Source organism: Malaclemys terrapin, chromosome 8, assembly GCF_027887155.1.
Source record: "Malaclemys terrapin pileata isolate rMalTer1 chromosome 8, rMalTer1.hap1, whole genome shotgun sequence".
Lineage (NCBI taxonomy): Eukaryota > Metazoa > Chordata > Testudines > Emydidae > Malaclemys > Malaclemys terrapin.
In genome coordinates, this window is record NC_071512.1 from 57,937,190 (window position 1) to 57,951,511 (window position 14,322).

At 42.4% G+C, this 14,322-nt stretch overlaps 1 protein-coding gene across 1 annotated transcript in view; it reads left to right on the top strand.

Moving 5' to 3' along the window:
- HMCN1 (hemicentin 1) overlaps positions 1-14,322 on the top strand; it is a 338,886-nt gene that overhangs the window by 138,264 nt on the left and 186,300 nt on the right. The window contains exons 12-13 of the mRNA XM_054038112.1: positions 12,113-12,254; positions 12,665-12,792. Coding sequence (XP_053894087.1) covers positions 12,113-12,254; positions 12,665-12,792 — 270 coding nt within the window. The remainder of the gene's footprint in view (positions 1-12,112; positions 12,255-12,664; positions 12,793-14,322) is intronic.

Below are 14,322 nucleotides of genomic sequence, written 5' to 3' on the forward strand. Positions count from 1 at the left end.
ATTGGTACGTGTACTTTGTTTGGGGCCCCTGATGACCTATGACCACAATATCTTCTCTGCAGTGGTTTAGCAGTGTGGCTGACTGGGTTCAGTACAGCCCAAAGGACTCACGAATGGGAGAAGGCGATAAGTCCTTCCACAGGTTTAATAGGTAGCAGGTTATAAAATCCCCAAACCCTTACTCCCTGGCTTGAGGACACAGTTCAGGGAGTAGGGGGTCCCCAAAACAATTTCCCTGACTGACTGACTAAAAGATGGTGCACTCACAAACACCATGAATGATCCTCAGGTTCAGAGATGACTCTGGACTCCTCAGTCACTGCAGAGGGGCTGATCTCTGCTGGCAGGGATCCTCTTCAGGCAGGAGTCAGGCTGCTTCGATCCCAGGATTTCCCCTCACCACAAAGGAGTGCAGGGCTCAAGGTGCAGATTACACAACTATACTAAAATCCAAAATTAGTCTCCTAGCCTAACGTCCAGACACACACACAGCAGGCAGCAGCCCTGAACTAGCAGCCAGAGCAGAGCTGACCACGTGGTGACCGGTCTCACCTAGGGAGCTGGAGGGCTAACTCAGCCTGGCTGGGGACGTTTCCCAGCAAAACTCTACAAACTGGGAGTCATCAGTGGAGAGGGAAAAGCCCAGCTGAGGGATCTTGCTTTCAGGTTCCTAGAGGCCAGTTCTCAGTGGGAACCCTGCATGCAGGCCTGGGACTCACCAGCTCCCCACACAACCAGTCCTGCCCCGGCTGGCTCCAGGCTGACTCAAAAATGGCTTCTCCCCTTTCCTGAGCCCCCTGGGAAGGGCATCTCACTCCCTATTGGTTGCTGGGCAGACTTGAGTCTGCCTTGGCTCCCCCTCCCTACCAGGGACAGTGTGCCTCTCCCTGAGCTGCCAGCAGACAGAGCCCCAGGAATCTAGGTAATCTCCTTGGGGGTTACAGTAGTCTGACAACTTTATTGTCTATTTATTTTGCTAAGCATTTTTGTAAAGGTTCAAATGGGATTTTTCTTGTCACAACTGAAAGGTTTGCCTCAGCCTGTTACAAGTGGTGCTGTGATAGAAAGATCTCAGTGGTACCCAATACAGGAATTCAGTGAACATGCTGTGGACACTGTACTACAAAAACTGCATGTTTGACATTAGGTGTCAAATATGACAACTTCCCCCACCTACCTCCTGCCAAGATAGCATTTGAAATAATTTCACTCCTGATGATGTAGACAGAGTCAACTATGTTGAATACCTGTTGTAAGAAAGCATTCTCAACCTCTTGTCCTAACAAGTCAACCACATTTCTATGCCAGGGAACAGATTTGGATAAATCACTGTGATTTACCCCAATGCAACTCGGAATCAAGATTAGAATCTGGCCCTGGGCGTACTGTACATCAGTGGTGCCCAACCTTATCACACAAGAGGGCCACATAAACATAACCACAACTTTGTGTGGGCAAACAGATTCTACATATTTTAATAGGATTTAAAGTCACCTGTATTGATTTATATTGTCAGTTCAGCTTGTTTCATATGTATTTAGATAGGTTGTTTCTAGGTATAGTGTTGTCTATTTATACACTTTTGTAAACTAAAATGATGTAAACATGATGACAAAATACTAATGAATTGGCCCTGAGTATGGTCTGTTGAAGCAGGCCACAGGCCTTATGAAATGCTCTAGTGGGCCATAAGTTGGGCTCCCCTGCTGTACATGGTTTGGTCTTGTCCACAACAAGGACAAAACCATGTTTAGCTCTGGTTGAGAATACTAGAGGGCAGCAAGCAGTGTTGAACACAGCATGATATCTAATCACAGTCTTTGGGCCTGAATCTCTGCTCACCTATTGTAGTGTAATGAAGCAATTCCAGGAAAGTGAATGTACAGTGGTGTAAGAGGAAATTCCAACCTTTTTTATCCTGGGGAATCTTTTGCCCAAAATATCTTTGGTGTATTCTCTGCTGGACAACCCAGCATTAATATTCCCCCTGTGCTGGTGAGACAAGAGGTTAAGCATTATGAATGCAGTTTGGCAGCAGTTGTAGGAGAAAAAGAAAGATAACAGGGAAATAAAGACATTATAGAATGAAACGTTTGTATACATACCATTCATTCTCTTGGCATGACATCCCCAACCCCAAATACATAGCGCAGATTTCCATATAAAATGAAAGGAATAGTCCATAATACAATGCTGAGATCCTCCCAGCACAAAAGGGAAAAAAAAGATAATGAAACTGGAGTATTGAAACCTCGTTTGTTGATACTTTAAAGGGGGGGAAATGCAAGATTATTCAGCCCTAAAAAAATTAAAACATTAAGCAGTCTTGATAGCAAAGTGGTTCTTTCTCCACTGTTAGGGTTACCATATTCAAACATTTAAAAAAGAGGTCACTCCACGGGGCCCCGGTCCCGCCCCCGGCCCTGCCCCAACTCCGCCCCTTCTCCGCCCCGGCCCCACTCCAACCCCACCCCTTCTCCACCCCCATTCCAACCCCTTCCCCAAAGTCCCTGCCCCAACTCTGCCCCCTCCTCTGAGCACCCCGCATTCCCCCTCCTCCCTCCCGCTCTGATCTTGGTTGGGGGTTGCTAAGTGCTTCCCTGCTCCCCACTCGCTCCGCAGCCCCTGCAGCCTCTATGCCTCTGCCTGCCCTGCTCCTCCTCACCCTGCAGCCTCTGCACACCCTAGCCCCTGCAGCCTCTGTGCCCCCTGCTCCCCACTTGCCCTGCAGCCTCTACACCCCCCCGCCGCCTACCCTGCTCACCCGGCAGAGGGAGAACTGAGGGCTCCATGTGGACTCAAACACTGCCGCGCTGCTCTGTGGGGGAGGAGGGAGCGGGGGAGGGGGAGGGACTCTGGCTGCTAGAGGCCCTAGTGGCTGCGAGCGGCTTTCAATCAGGCCAGGCATCCAATCAGCCGCGCCGCACTCTGCGTGAGGGGAAGGGGGAAATTCCGGACATTTCTACTTTATTAGAAATCCCTCCCGGACGGCCATTTAAAGCTGAAAAACCCGGACATGTCCGGGGAAACCTGGACGGATGGTAACCCTATCCACTGTTCTTGGAGCTATCTAAGATGATTAAAATACACAGCTTGGAAAAGGTTATTAGCTAAAGTCTCTTATCGCTATGGTACTTCCACTCTTTTCAAAACAGGAAATAAAACAGTTAAACTCCCAGCAATGTTCTTTGATACAAAAGAATTAAATCAGTAGGTATCCATATGTCTGGATGGCTCAGCTGCTGCTAATTACCATTCACAGCAGTCTCAATCATAGTCATTACATTGTTTTTTGAAGTTAGTCTCTTACACAGGAAATACATGTGTTTGGAGAAGGGGGTCAGAGATTGCTTGAGCAACCTATCCAGAGACCTGAAGAAGAGCTCTGTATACATTGAAAGTGTGTCTCTTTCATCAACAGAAGTAGGTCCAATAAAATATATTACCTCACCTACATTTTCTCTGGGAAATTAGTGAGTATCACAAGTTTAATAATGTCTCTCTCTCCCAGGGTTTCCCATTCAATGACTCTAGCTAGATCATACAGAAAAATATTCTTTTTTCCTTCCTGCAGTGAAAGGGAATTAGGGGAAAAATCTAAGTGAAGTCTGTGTTTGCATTGTTAAGCTTCTCTGTGGGTTATATTTGCTTAGGTTTGGGAAGCCTCCTCAGATAATATCCCTGGATGAGATCATCTGCAGAGCGTTACAATTTAAAAGCTAAGCAAACAAAGCTTTCTCATCAAATACTTCCCATGCTTTCAACATGTGATTGTTTGTCATTTATGAACCTCAAAAAGAGGTTATTACTATTTATTATTTTTATAGTATTCAACGTGTGCTGGGCACTTTACAGACAGTAAGAGAATAAGAGCCACTGCTCCAAAGAGATTATGTGTTGAAGGAAACAAAGTACAGGCAAAGAATGGGGAATTAAATGCAACAACAAGCCAAGTGACTGAATGACTAGATATATCACGTCTTGTTCTATGATTTGGGGTTGGATTTCCTGTTCTATATTGCCAGTTTGTTAGCATTTCCTTGGGGGAGGGGGAAGAACTAGAATCTATAGGCTTTTTGAAAGATGACTGTTTTAAGAGGAGGAACTTAGAGGGATAGAGGAATGGCTACTCCTGGGGGGATTCTGTGCCAAAAATTTCAAAATTCTGCATATTTTATTTGTCAAAATAATGCAATATAATCACACCAGTTTCAATTGTTTTGGTAATTTATTTAACCTACAATACAGAAAAAGTCACAATAACTATTCAGCATTTCCTAAACACATGAAAGTTAACTTACAAACACTTGGTAGCTAATATCCTGCTTCCAGTTATAATCCTGGATTTTCATTTAAATCACATTACAGAACACCACAAACAACAACAACAACAACAAAAAGTAGAATGTCATTTTAAATTGCTCATACTTTCACACATGAAAGTCATACAGTTTTGTTAATCATTGTCCTGGACCTGGCTGGGTACTTTGGGAAGTGCTTGGTTCTGATTTTCCTGACATTTTATTGACTGCTTGGTAAATGTTTTATTTGCCCTCAAAGTCTTTTTTTTTAATGGGTAAGTAAAATAAATCCTGAGCTGTAATCTAACCCCGTTGTGCCACGTTGGTACAGGAAAAAAGTGAAAAAGCACATAGATCTTCCTAGCTGAGGATTCCCTTACTATCATTTATAATAAGGCTCCTTTACATCACTCTGGCAATGTAGGGGCCTTAAAACTCTTACAGGTTTTATGCTCCTGGGGGAATTGACTGAGAATGGGAACAGTTAACTAACAATAGGAACAATAGGCATGCTGCTACACTTCTGCCTCAGAAAATGAGATCAATTAACCATCAACAGTAACTTTAACAATGTTACTACACAGGCAGGCTGCTACATTTGTGCATCAGAGAATGAGATCAATTAACTAGCAGGCAGGCTGCTACACTGCCTCCCGGACATAGCCTGCCTCGTGCATAATAAAAAGCCCTACCCTTGTACACCAGCGAGCTGCAGTAGCAAGCGAGAGAGACAGAGTTTCTCTCTCTCTCTCTCTCTCTCTCTCTTTCTCTCTTTTTTTGGCACGCACGTATGCTCAGACCCCCTCCACAGTGAATAACCACACAGGCATGCGTGACCAGCCCCATCTTCCCTCCCACCCCCTGTTTCTGAGGCTGTTTCAGGCATATTGGAACAGATGCGCTGCTGGGGAAGAGGTGCATGTCCCCCTGCAGATATTTTTTTTTTAAATTCTGGTTGGGGGGGCACAGAAATATGCAGGCCATAGAAATTCTGTGCCCCCCACACTATTCACAACTTCACACAATGCACAGTCAACCTGTGGAACTCATTGCCGTGGGATGTTGTGAAGGCCAAAAGTATAGTTGGGTTAAAAAAAATTAGATAAGTTCATAGAGGATAGAATAGTGGGACATGGCCAGGAAGACATTTCCAAAGTGAGATGTCTGGTAAATGCAGAAGATTTTAGAAGTGCATATAAAAATAAAATAAAGGAGGACTGATCGTATTTGTAATCCATGGACAAGGATAGGCCAGCTACTCTCCTCTCAGATGCCATTACGCATTACCAGACAATGACCCAAGAATGAGACAGACTTTGGTCTTTCCTTGCTGTGACATTAGGGTTTAGAGCATGCTTTGGTGCCTCATGTTGTTTTGTGTAGCAACACATAGCTAATTTAGGAATCTGGTTAGGTTTGGAGGAATCACAAGACATAGGAAAGAGGAGGATAGAAGTAGTAATCCTCAGGGTTCTGAGAGGTCCTTTGAGGAATAATGGTGAATATGGCATACTTTTATATTAATGTTCCCATGATGCCCCTTCTTGCAAAAAAATACATTATATTTTCCACAATTAATATGTGGTGCATCTTCCATGCGTCAGAGAAGGAGAACTATTCCCTAAGGTTGTACTTTTCTTTTAATTAAGTGCATGCAATTGTGGCCAATACAATCTATGTGGCTACTTGATAATGAAGTCTTCTGCATGTATCTAATAAATATTATTTATTGATTTTGATACATACTTTAACAAGTGTATTCTTCAGTTCTGTCATTGCAACAGTAGCTGAACTGTGTTTGTGAGCCTTCTTTTTACACAGCTGTTTTCATCTAGTTCACAATCCAAAAATGTGAAATACTACAATGACTATTTAATATGAAACCATAGAAAATCCAATGCATATTGGTAAATACGATCTAAGCTAATACAAGTCAGATGAGAAGGAAAGATTCCTTTTGAAAATATATTGACTGTATATGTGCATATGCATAAAGATAATCTTTCCTAGAAATGGATCCAACTTGGATTCTGTGCCAGAATTGACTTCAAAGTAGAAATACCAGTCTGTGGCGGGAATGCACAGTATCATCCTAACTCCATCCTCTCTTTTCTCTCAGCAACATATATGTTAATATCTGTTGCAAGCAGATTTTGATCTTATTGTAGTTTTTTGGCATGTGCATTCATGACACTAACATACTGCAGATGTTCAAAAAATTGAAGATCAAAATTGTGTGCCTCCATCCTGGTACTTACAAATGCAGAATTAAAGATCTTTTAACAAATCGATGGCCATACAGAACTTCACAGGCATCCCTCTATTGCATGCTTTGACCACATAGTTCTTAATGGTTATAAGTGGAGATGATTCTTCTGATCCAAAAGTACAGAGCCCTACCACTTAAATTAAGACATATGATACATATTTGCTCACATCTGAAAATAAACTATTAAACTAAAGCCCATTAAAGTTAATTGGGACTCTTTCCCATTGGGAATTGAATCAGGCCTATAGAGAGTGGCCAGTACATGGTGGCTCTAATCCTGGTATCTGATCCAAGCTATCTGATCCATGTAGGCAGATACCGATGTCTCTGTGAAATCCTCTTGAAGATAATGGGGCGCTCTGCTTGGTTGCAGGTAGGCCAGATTGTAAGGACTGAGATTTGCCTAGTTAGTGTGGTCAGTATGTTATAGAAGTGAATTTTGCAAAAATCACACCCTATTGGCAAAATTTGCAAAATGTTTATGCAAGTCACTAAAACTATTGCCTTTTTCTGTGATAGCTTTTGATTTGGACACAATTAATTGGTTGTACTTGTTTATGCATTGCTAGTTGTGCGAACAATTTAAATCACATGCCTTTCCAAAGAATTGTTGTTTGAGGCGGTAAAGAGACAACAAAGAATTACTGAATCTCTAAGGTGCTTCAAGACAATCCTCCTTCATGTTCTATTAAAAAGTCATATGATTATGTACAAATGCTGTTTCAATTACTACTATCCAAATGGGTTTTTCCAAACATACAGTGAAAGAGCATGATAAAAGGTTGCTTAGAGTAATGAAAAATATTTTTGTAATCTCCCTCCCCCTCGCTAGCTGGGGTGCACACTCCACTGCCTGGGGCACGTCTGCAGCGCAGGGAGTCCCGCTAGCCAGCGCGGCTGGGGGAGGCACCCACGAGCTGCCAAGTAAGTGGCACCGAAAGTTTACACCCTGGCTCCGGCCTCCCTGAATGTGGTGGTGTTGTTTTTTTTTTGCTTCGCCGCTCCGGCTGCCCCGCTCGTTTTTTGTTTTTTTTTTGCTTGGGGCAGCAAAAAGCCAGAGCCGGCCCTGATACCACTGAAGCTTTATTTGGAGACTTTACTGGGAGTTAGTGATATATAGAGCTGTGTGAGCCCACCCCTGCCTGTGTCACATCACATGGAGGTACTGCCCCCACCGGCATCATCTTGTATGCAGTCTCCTCTTCTCGTTTTCACTGGACAAAAGCCACTTCTGGTGCTAAGACCCTACTGGAGAGGACGAGTGCTCTGTAAAACTAGGATTGTTGGCTTTAAGACAGACAATGGTCTCCCTAGGTATGTCTCAGATTGTGCCTCCCAGTAACCTGATTCTGATGCCTGACCTCCGCTCCGACCACTAGGTCAGATAGCCTACATCCTAGTCATGACAGTGTTGTTATATCTATTCTATAGATAGTTAAAAGGAAGAACTGGGAGGTTTAACTGAAGAACCGGTAGGGTAAGGCCTAAACATAAATAAGTGAGACCATAAGTTCATGAGCAAAAATTCATAGGAATTTGCTTAACTACATTGGTGTCCATATTTACTGAAACTGTGCATGTAAATCAGTTGCTGCCCTAACTAGTTCCTTGCTCCGTAGATGCAAATGTGGTGGTTGCCTTTGGCAATGTAACTCTGCATACATTTTTGCTTATGGACCTTAGAGCTCTGTCAAATGTCACACAATGAGTCATTGAAAGAGCTGGACACAGTCATGAAGTCCTGAATATGATTCCCCTATTCTGACCACTAGACAACACACTTAACCAGAACCCTGCATTAAAATTATGGGCTGATGTTCCCACTAACTAAACTTCAAAAATACTTTTAGAAACCCTTGGAGGAATTTATTGTGGCATCTCTGATGTTTGCAAACAATAAAGCTTCTGGTATCCGTGGTGATGGTATGTATTTGCCTGCTCTGCAGGGGTAGCGAGACTTAGTTGGCTAATGTTTACAATCCCAGTTGGTTAAGGAGTCTCATCAGCCCATTGCAGGTACAGACTCTGTGTTAACTCAAATGTGAGTCTGGCCTGACTAATAGTGCTTATGCCTTGGCCAACCTATATTGCCCCAAATGTGTAACTTTCTTGATAGACCTTTCTATGTAAAAGTCATACCATTACTAAGGAGTTACCATGGACTTGCTGTGTAACCGTGGGCAAACCTTTAAATTTTTTTTTTACCTCGGTTTCTTCATTTGTAAAATAGAGACAGTAATACCATCCTCTTTAAAGTATATTGAAATCTCTGCAAGAAAAGTGTTATATAAGTGCTGCCTTATTATTTGTTAAAAATATTGATGAAAATGGCCAGTGATGTTATGCAAAAATATATCAAAGAGGGCTTCATTGCAGTGTTTAATTTTATAAACCTGTAGGATCAGTTGGTACTTTGGATGGGTATAATCCTAAATCATTACCCTATAAGCTGTACTCCGATTCAGAAGATAGAAACTGTCATGTATTTATTTTGCAATAACATAGGACTTGTCTTTACTACTGCACTAAATCAGCACTGCTGCAGCACGTCTGGTGAAGACCCATTGCATCGACAGCAGAGCGCTCTCCTGTCAAGATAATTACTCCACGTCAATGAGAGGTGGAAGCTATGTTGACCGGAGATCTTCTCCCGCCAACATAGTGTGGTGTAGACACCACTTTAAGTCAATGTAAGTTACATTGGTCAGGGTGGTGGCTTTTTCACACCCCTGAGGGACGTAATTTACATCGACTTAAACAGTCATGTAGACAAGCCCATAGTAAACACATTGGCACTATATAACAGTTGCCATGTAGTTAACTGATTGAATGACCACATACTATGAATAAAGAGGGTTTACATGTTATTTCTGCTCTGTAACAATATGTAGTGAACTACTTCTCTTTTCTAGAAAAAAGAAGTATAGACTGGTCCTGTTAAGTGTTAAGGAAAGATAGGATGTAGGTCATCAAATGGAATGCAGATATAAAGCCCTCAAGGAAGAAGAATGTGAAATTTACAGGAAAAAAATTCATCCTGTAAATTGACTCTTTTCACATCATCTTAAACTAAGTGTGGAGGGATCTCCAGTGACTAAACTAGGAAGAGTTATGTCGTTAATCATGCAGTCATCATAACCTTATTTCCACTATGTTTAGTTGCTTATCCCACACACAAATGCATAATTTGTATTAGCATTGTGCTAATATTTTACATATTTTTCCCCTCAACCAATACAATAAAATAATATGCAATACACTCTGGGTCTTATTTGGCAGCCTTTCCCATTGAAGCAAATACAGGTCCCCCGTATATATAAGTATGCCATATATGACCACCTTTACTCTCTGAAGGTGAAGGAAAGGGAGAGTATACATATTGATGTATCACTGTGTGTTACCTGTAAATTACGTCTCTTCTTGACAAGTTCTTATATGTGTTTAAAAAAAAAATTAAGCTGTGGGAAATAGTGGGACTGTGAGAATGCTGCTATCAGTTGCCCATGCTGATTAGGTAGCCTGTGACCATCCAAGCATGAACTTGGAGTCCCAGATTAGGTTTTTTTTAAATCTTGTCCTGATTGAACTAACCTCGTTATCTCCATACTGATTTATACCTGCCTCTGAAGATTTCCATTACTTGCATCTGAAGAAGTGAGGTTCTTACCCACGAAAGCTTATGCTCCCAATACTTCTGTTAGTCTTAAAGGTGCCACAGGACTCTCTGTTGCTTTTTGCTGTTGCTGTTTGTTTCACTGTTACTTTAATGTCAGCAATAATGTATGTATATTTCCAGCACAAGTGCAGATTTTACCCCACCCTCTCCCAAGGGATGATGTCCTCACACCTGTGTGCTACACATTTATTCACTGTGTGACCCTTAACAGTCTCTAGCTTGGCTTTAATTGCAGAGTGACTCCTCTCTTAGCAGTATGCATCCTGGTCTTTGTAACTTGACTCTTGAAGTCCACTTTCACCTTAATACTCAAACTGCCTAACCCTAACTGTTCAGTGTAATTGGTGGTTGCCAGCAAGGAGACTAGCCATCTGTTAGAAGGACATGTATTAAAACTCCAATGGTACACGGTTGGCACTGATTGTAAAGACAGATGCAGTTAAGGCAATTGTAACACAGGCTGCAGCAATGGAGGCAATAAACTGCTAATCCAATAGTGGGTGGTGGTGATGAAACAAATGCAACATTACTGTAGAAGGCATTAGCGAGAATCATCAGCAATTACTCCTGAAAGAGTCTTCTCCTGATAATCCATCAACTGCTGCTGATTCTCCCCTAAAAGTGCATGAAGGCATGTGAGACTGTGTTGTAAAAGGGGCACATTCATTACTTGCCAAAATGAACGGTAGTGATAGTCTGCTGGCTTTAGTGGGGAAATCAGACTAGGGCATTGTTGAGCAGCTTCATTGATTCTGATCAGTCTCTTCCCCTAGAGAACCCATTATAACACTATGGGTATCATCAGCACCACAGATGCAGATTGGCTCCACTATGACTGCTGATGATTTCATTTAAAAATATTATATTTCAAGTCTGTATTTAATTTTGTCACCCAGGATTAAATGTATCCCTGTAGAGAGGGCTGCTAGAAATCCTATGAGCTGCCTAAATGCTGCTTACACCCTGCTGGTCCTTTGCTCCCCCATCCCTAAATAGTCAAGGGGTGTTATCCAGAACTCATTGGTCTTTTAGTCTTCAAGGATTTTTAATAGTTTTTTTCTTAAGTCTCCCTTCTTGTGGATTCCCACTCAGTGAGTTTCATGCTGACATCTGGGCTGGAATAAACACACAAAACACACAGCTGAAGTGACTAAGTTTTGCCTGGTTTGGAGTTGAAGCCATTGAAACTACAAAGTTTCTCATAGTTTCCACTCAAAGTAATAAATTGGCACCTCTTGCTCATAACTCAGCCCAGGTTTGTGAGCCTTGGTGAATCTTTTTGGTAAATCTGGCTTAGGTTTTAGGTTTGTAACAACACTCAAAAGCATGTAAAACTGGCACCCGCTGCATTTGAGATTTGGACAGTTACATTTTAAAACAAATTGAAATAAATGAATATGTGGGTTTATTTTCTCTTTGTAACCTAAATACTCTCTTTAATACTACTTTTTCATCTAGCCATGCATGTCTCCTGCCAAGGCTTGGGGTTGGGCAATTGGGAGGGGAGGTGTCTACAAGAAGACCTCTCTAGTTTAAGAAGTATGTAATATGAAACATTTTGAGAACTAGTCTAGATAAAAGGGATTCTATAAATAGATAACCACTATTTATACTTTTGAGCTGCATCTGCTGCTTTGTTACTCTTTTCACGCAGATTTCAGAATCATCAATAGTATTAAAAAAGAGGCAATGGGGGAAAAAATTCTGGTCAGTCCTTTCTTAGTGGTGTTTTCCATCATAAGAATGTGTCTGAAGCGTGTATAGACCAATTTTTTATCAAGGTTTTCTGTAAATGGCTGTAAACTTGAACATCATAAAAGTCAAGCTGATGTTTCAATATTATTAGTATTATTTTATTTTTAACAGAACCACCCAAAGTTGTCGTATCACCTAAGAATCAGTCTTTTACAGAAGGCTCCAAGGTGTCTATAATGTGTTCTGCGACAGGTTATCCAAAGCCAAAGATAGTCTGGACACACAATGACATGTTTATCATGGGATCAGACAGGTATGGTAATGGGCTTGTTGCCTTTCCCTCTTTTCTATTTGAAGAGGATAGTGTTCAGGAATTATGAAATGTTCTGAATGAAAATTTCCTACCAACCTCAAAGGCCTGTGAGACTTGTAAATAGTGCTTGGGGGGAAAAAAAGGAAGCTGAGTAAACTCCAAAATCTGGCCCTTTAATCTCAGTTTTCTCATATGTAAAATGGTGATATTATGATTACCCCATTTCACAAGGATATTGCAAGACTTAATTTGATGATGCTTCCAAAGCACTTTGAGATGCTCTGATGGAAGTTACTATTTATACAAAACACATGCATATATGAAAACCATCTACACACGATGTTGCCACTACATGAGATTGTTTTCGCAATGACTACTGAATTTTGTTCATACTTTTTTTTCCTCCCCAGATATAGGTTGACCCCAGAAGGCACTTTGATAATTAAAAATGCCATTCCAAAAGACGCAGGATTTTATGGTTGTTTGGCCAGTAACTCAGCTGGGACAGAGAGACAGACTTCTACCCTCACATACATTGGCAAGTATAGAAAGAAACAATTAAGTGAAATTAAAAAACAAACAGATGATCTGAGGGGGAAAGTTGAAGAATATTGATAGAGCCGTTCAGAACATTTCTAATGAAATAAATTTTCAAATAAAAATTAAAAAATCCTGAAAATTTTAACAAATTTTCCCTCTGTTTTCTAACAAACTGTAAATATTGATAATGTTAAAGGTGGTGGTTGTTACTGTTTCTTCATTTATGGCTCTCATGTTTCTGTTTATTTTAGTTTTAATTTTACAATAAGAAATAGTGTGTTTAAAAAATTAGATCCGCAATGAGCAGTGCTACCTGCCAGTGAACATAGGAGGCAAATGGGCCTCAACTGACTTCTCTCTTTTTCCTTATCCCTCCCACTGGATAACTTTAATCTAGTCTTCTCCCATCACCCTTCATATTAGACCAGCTCTCTGGTGCATGTATTACTCCTGGGGGAATTCTGCTCCACTGCGCATGCGTAGAATTTATGTCCCCTGCATATTTCTTTGCTTTCCTGCAGAAAAATGACTTCCTCGAGTGATTGGTTGTGTGCATTGTGTGCACGGATGTTCGAAAATTTTTCCCTTAGCAGCTCCTGTTGGGACGGCAGGGGAGCCCCCTAGAGTGGCACCCTTATGCTGGTGTATATAGTACCCTGCTGGCCCGAACCCCCTTCAGTTCCTTCTTACCGTCCGTGATGGCGTTGGAACGTTTTCTCTCTCTTGCGAGTGATCCTTAGTTTTTCAGTCTTCTAGTTAGAATTGTTCTTAGATAGTTATCAGATAGTTAAATACAGTTGTATTCAGGTGTCTAGAAGCTAGTTCTAGCACCAGCCTTGGGCTGCAGGGCATGCCGCAAACCCAGGGTTTCAAAGCTTGTGCCTTGTGCCTAATAGCGATCCTCACGACTCCTGTCTCCGGTGTCTGGGAGAGGCACATCAGGCTGAGCGCTGCAAAATTTGCAAGGCCTTCAAACCGTGCACTAAGTAAGAAAGAGACTTTCGTCTTAAGCACTTGCTCATGGAGGCTGCGCTACAAGCACCAGCCCCAGACCGCCCGGCAATAATAGGCCCGGGTTCTCCGTGCAAAGTGCCCCGGCATTGGTGCATGATCAGGCACCACCCAGGCACCGTAAATCGCCGGCACCGAGGTGGGCCACCCAACCTTGGCACCGATCGACCTCTCCGGAACCGACTAAGCTTCATAAGAAGGGGGAAAGAGGGCGCTCTCCCCAAAGAGCTGCCGAGATGCTTAGAGAGGCTTCTGACGTGCAAAGACAGGTTGTGGGCCCGAGCCAAGAACTGGCACCGTTGACTCCGGTGCCACAGGCCCTGTTGAGTCCGGTACCCAGCGAATTCAGTGCTGATGAGTGTCTGGAGAAGGTCCTGGAACACCCCTCCACACCCGACACATTTGAGGCAGGGAAGGACCTCATTGAGCTGTCGGTGCCAAATCCCCTGCCATGCAGGGAGAAGCCTCCGGCACCACCCAGCAGGGTGCTGTCCAGAGGGAAACCAGCAATGGTGCG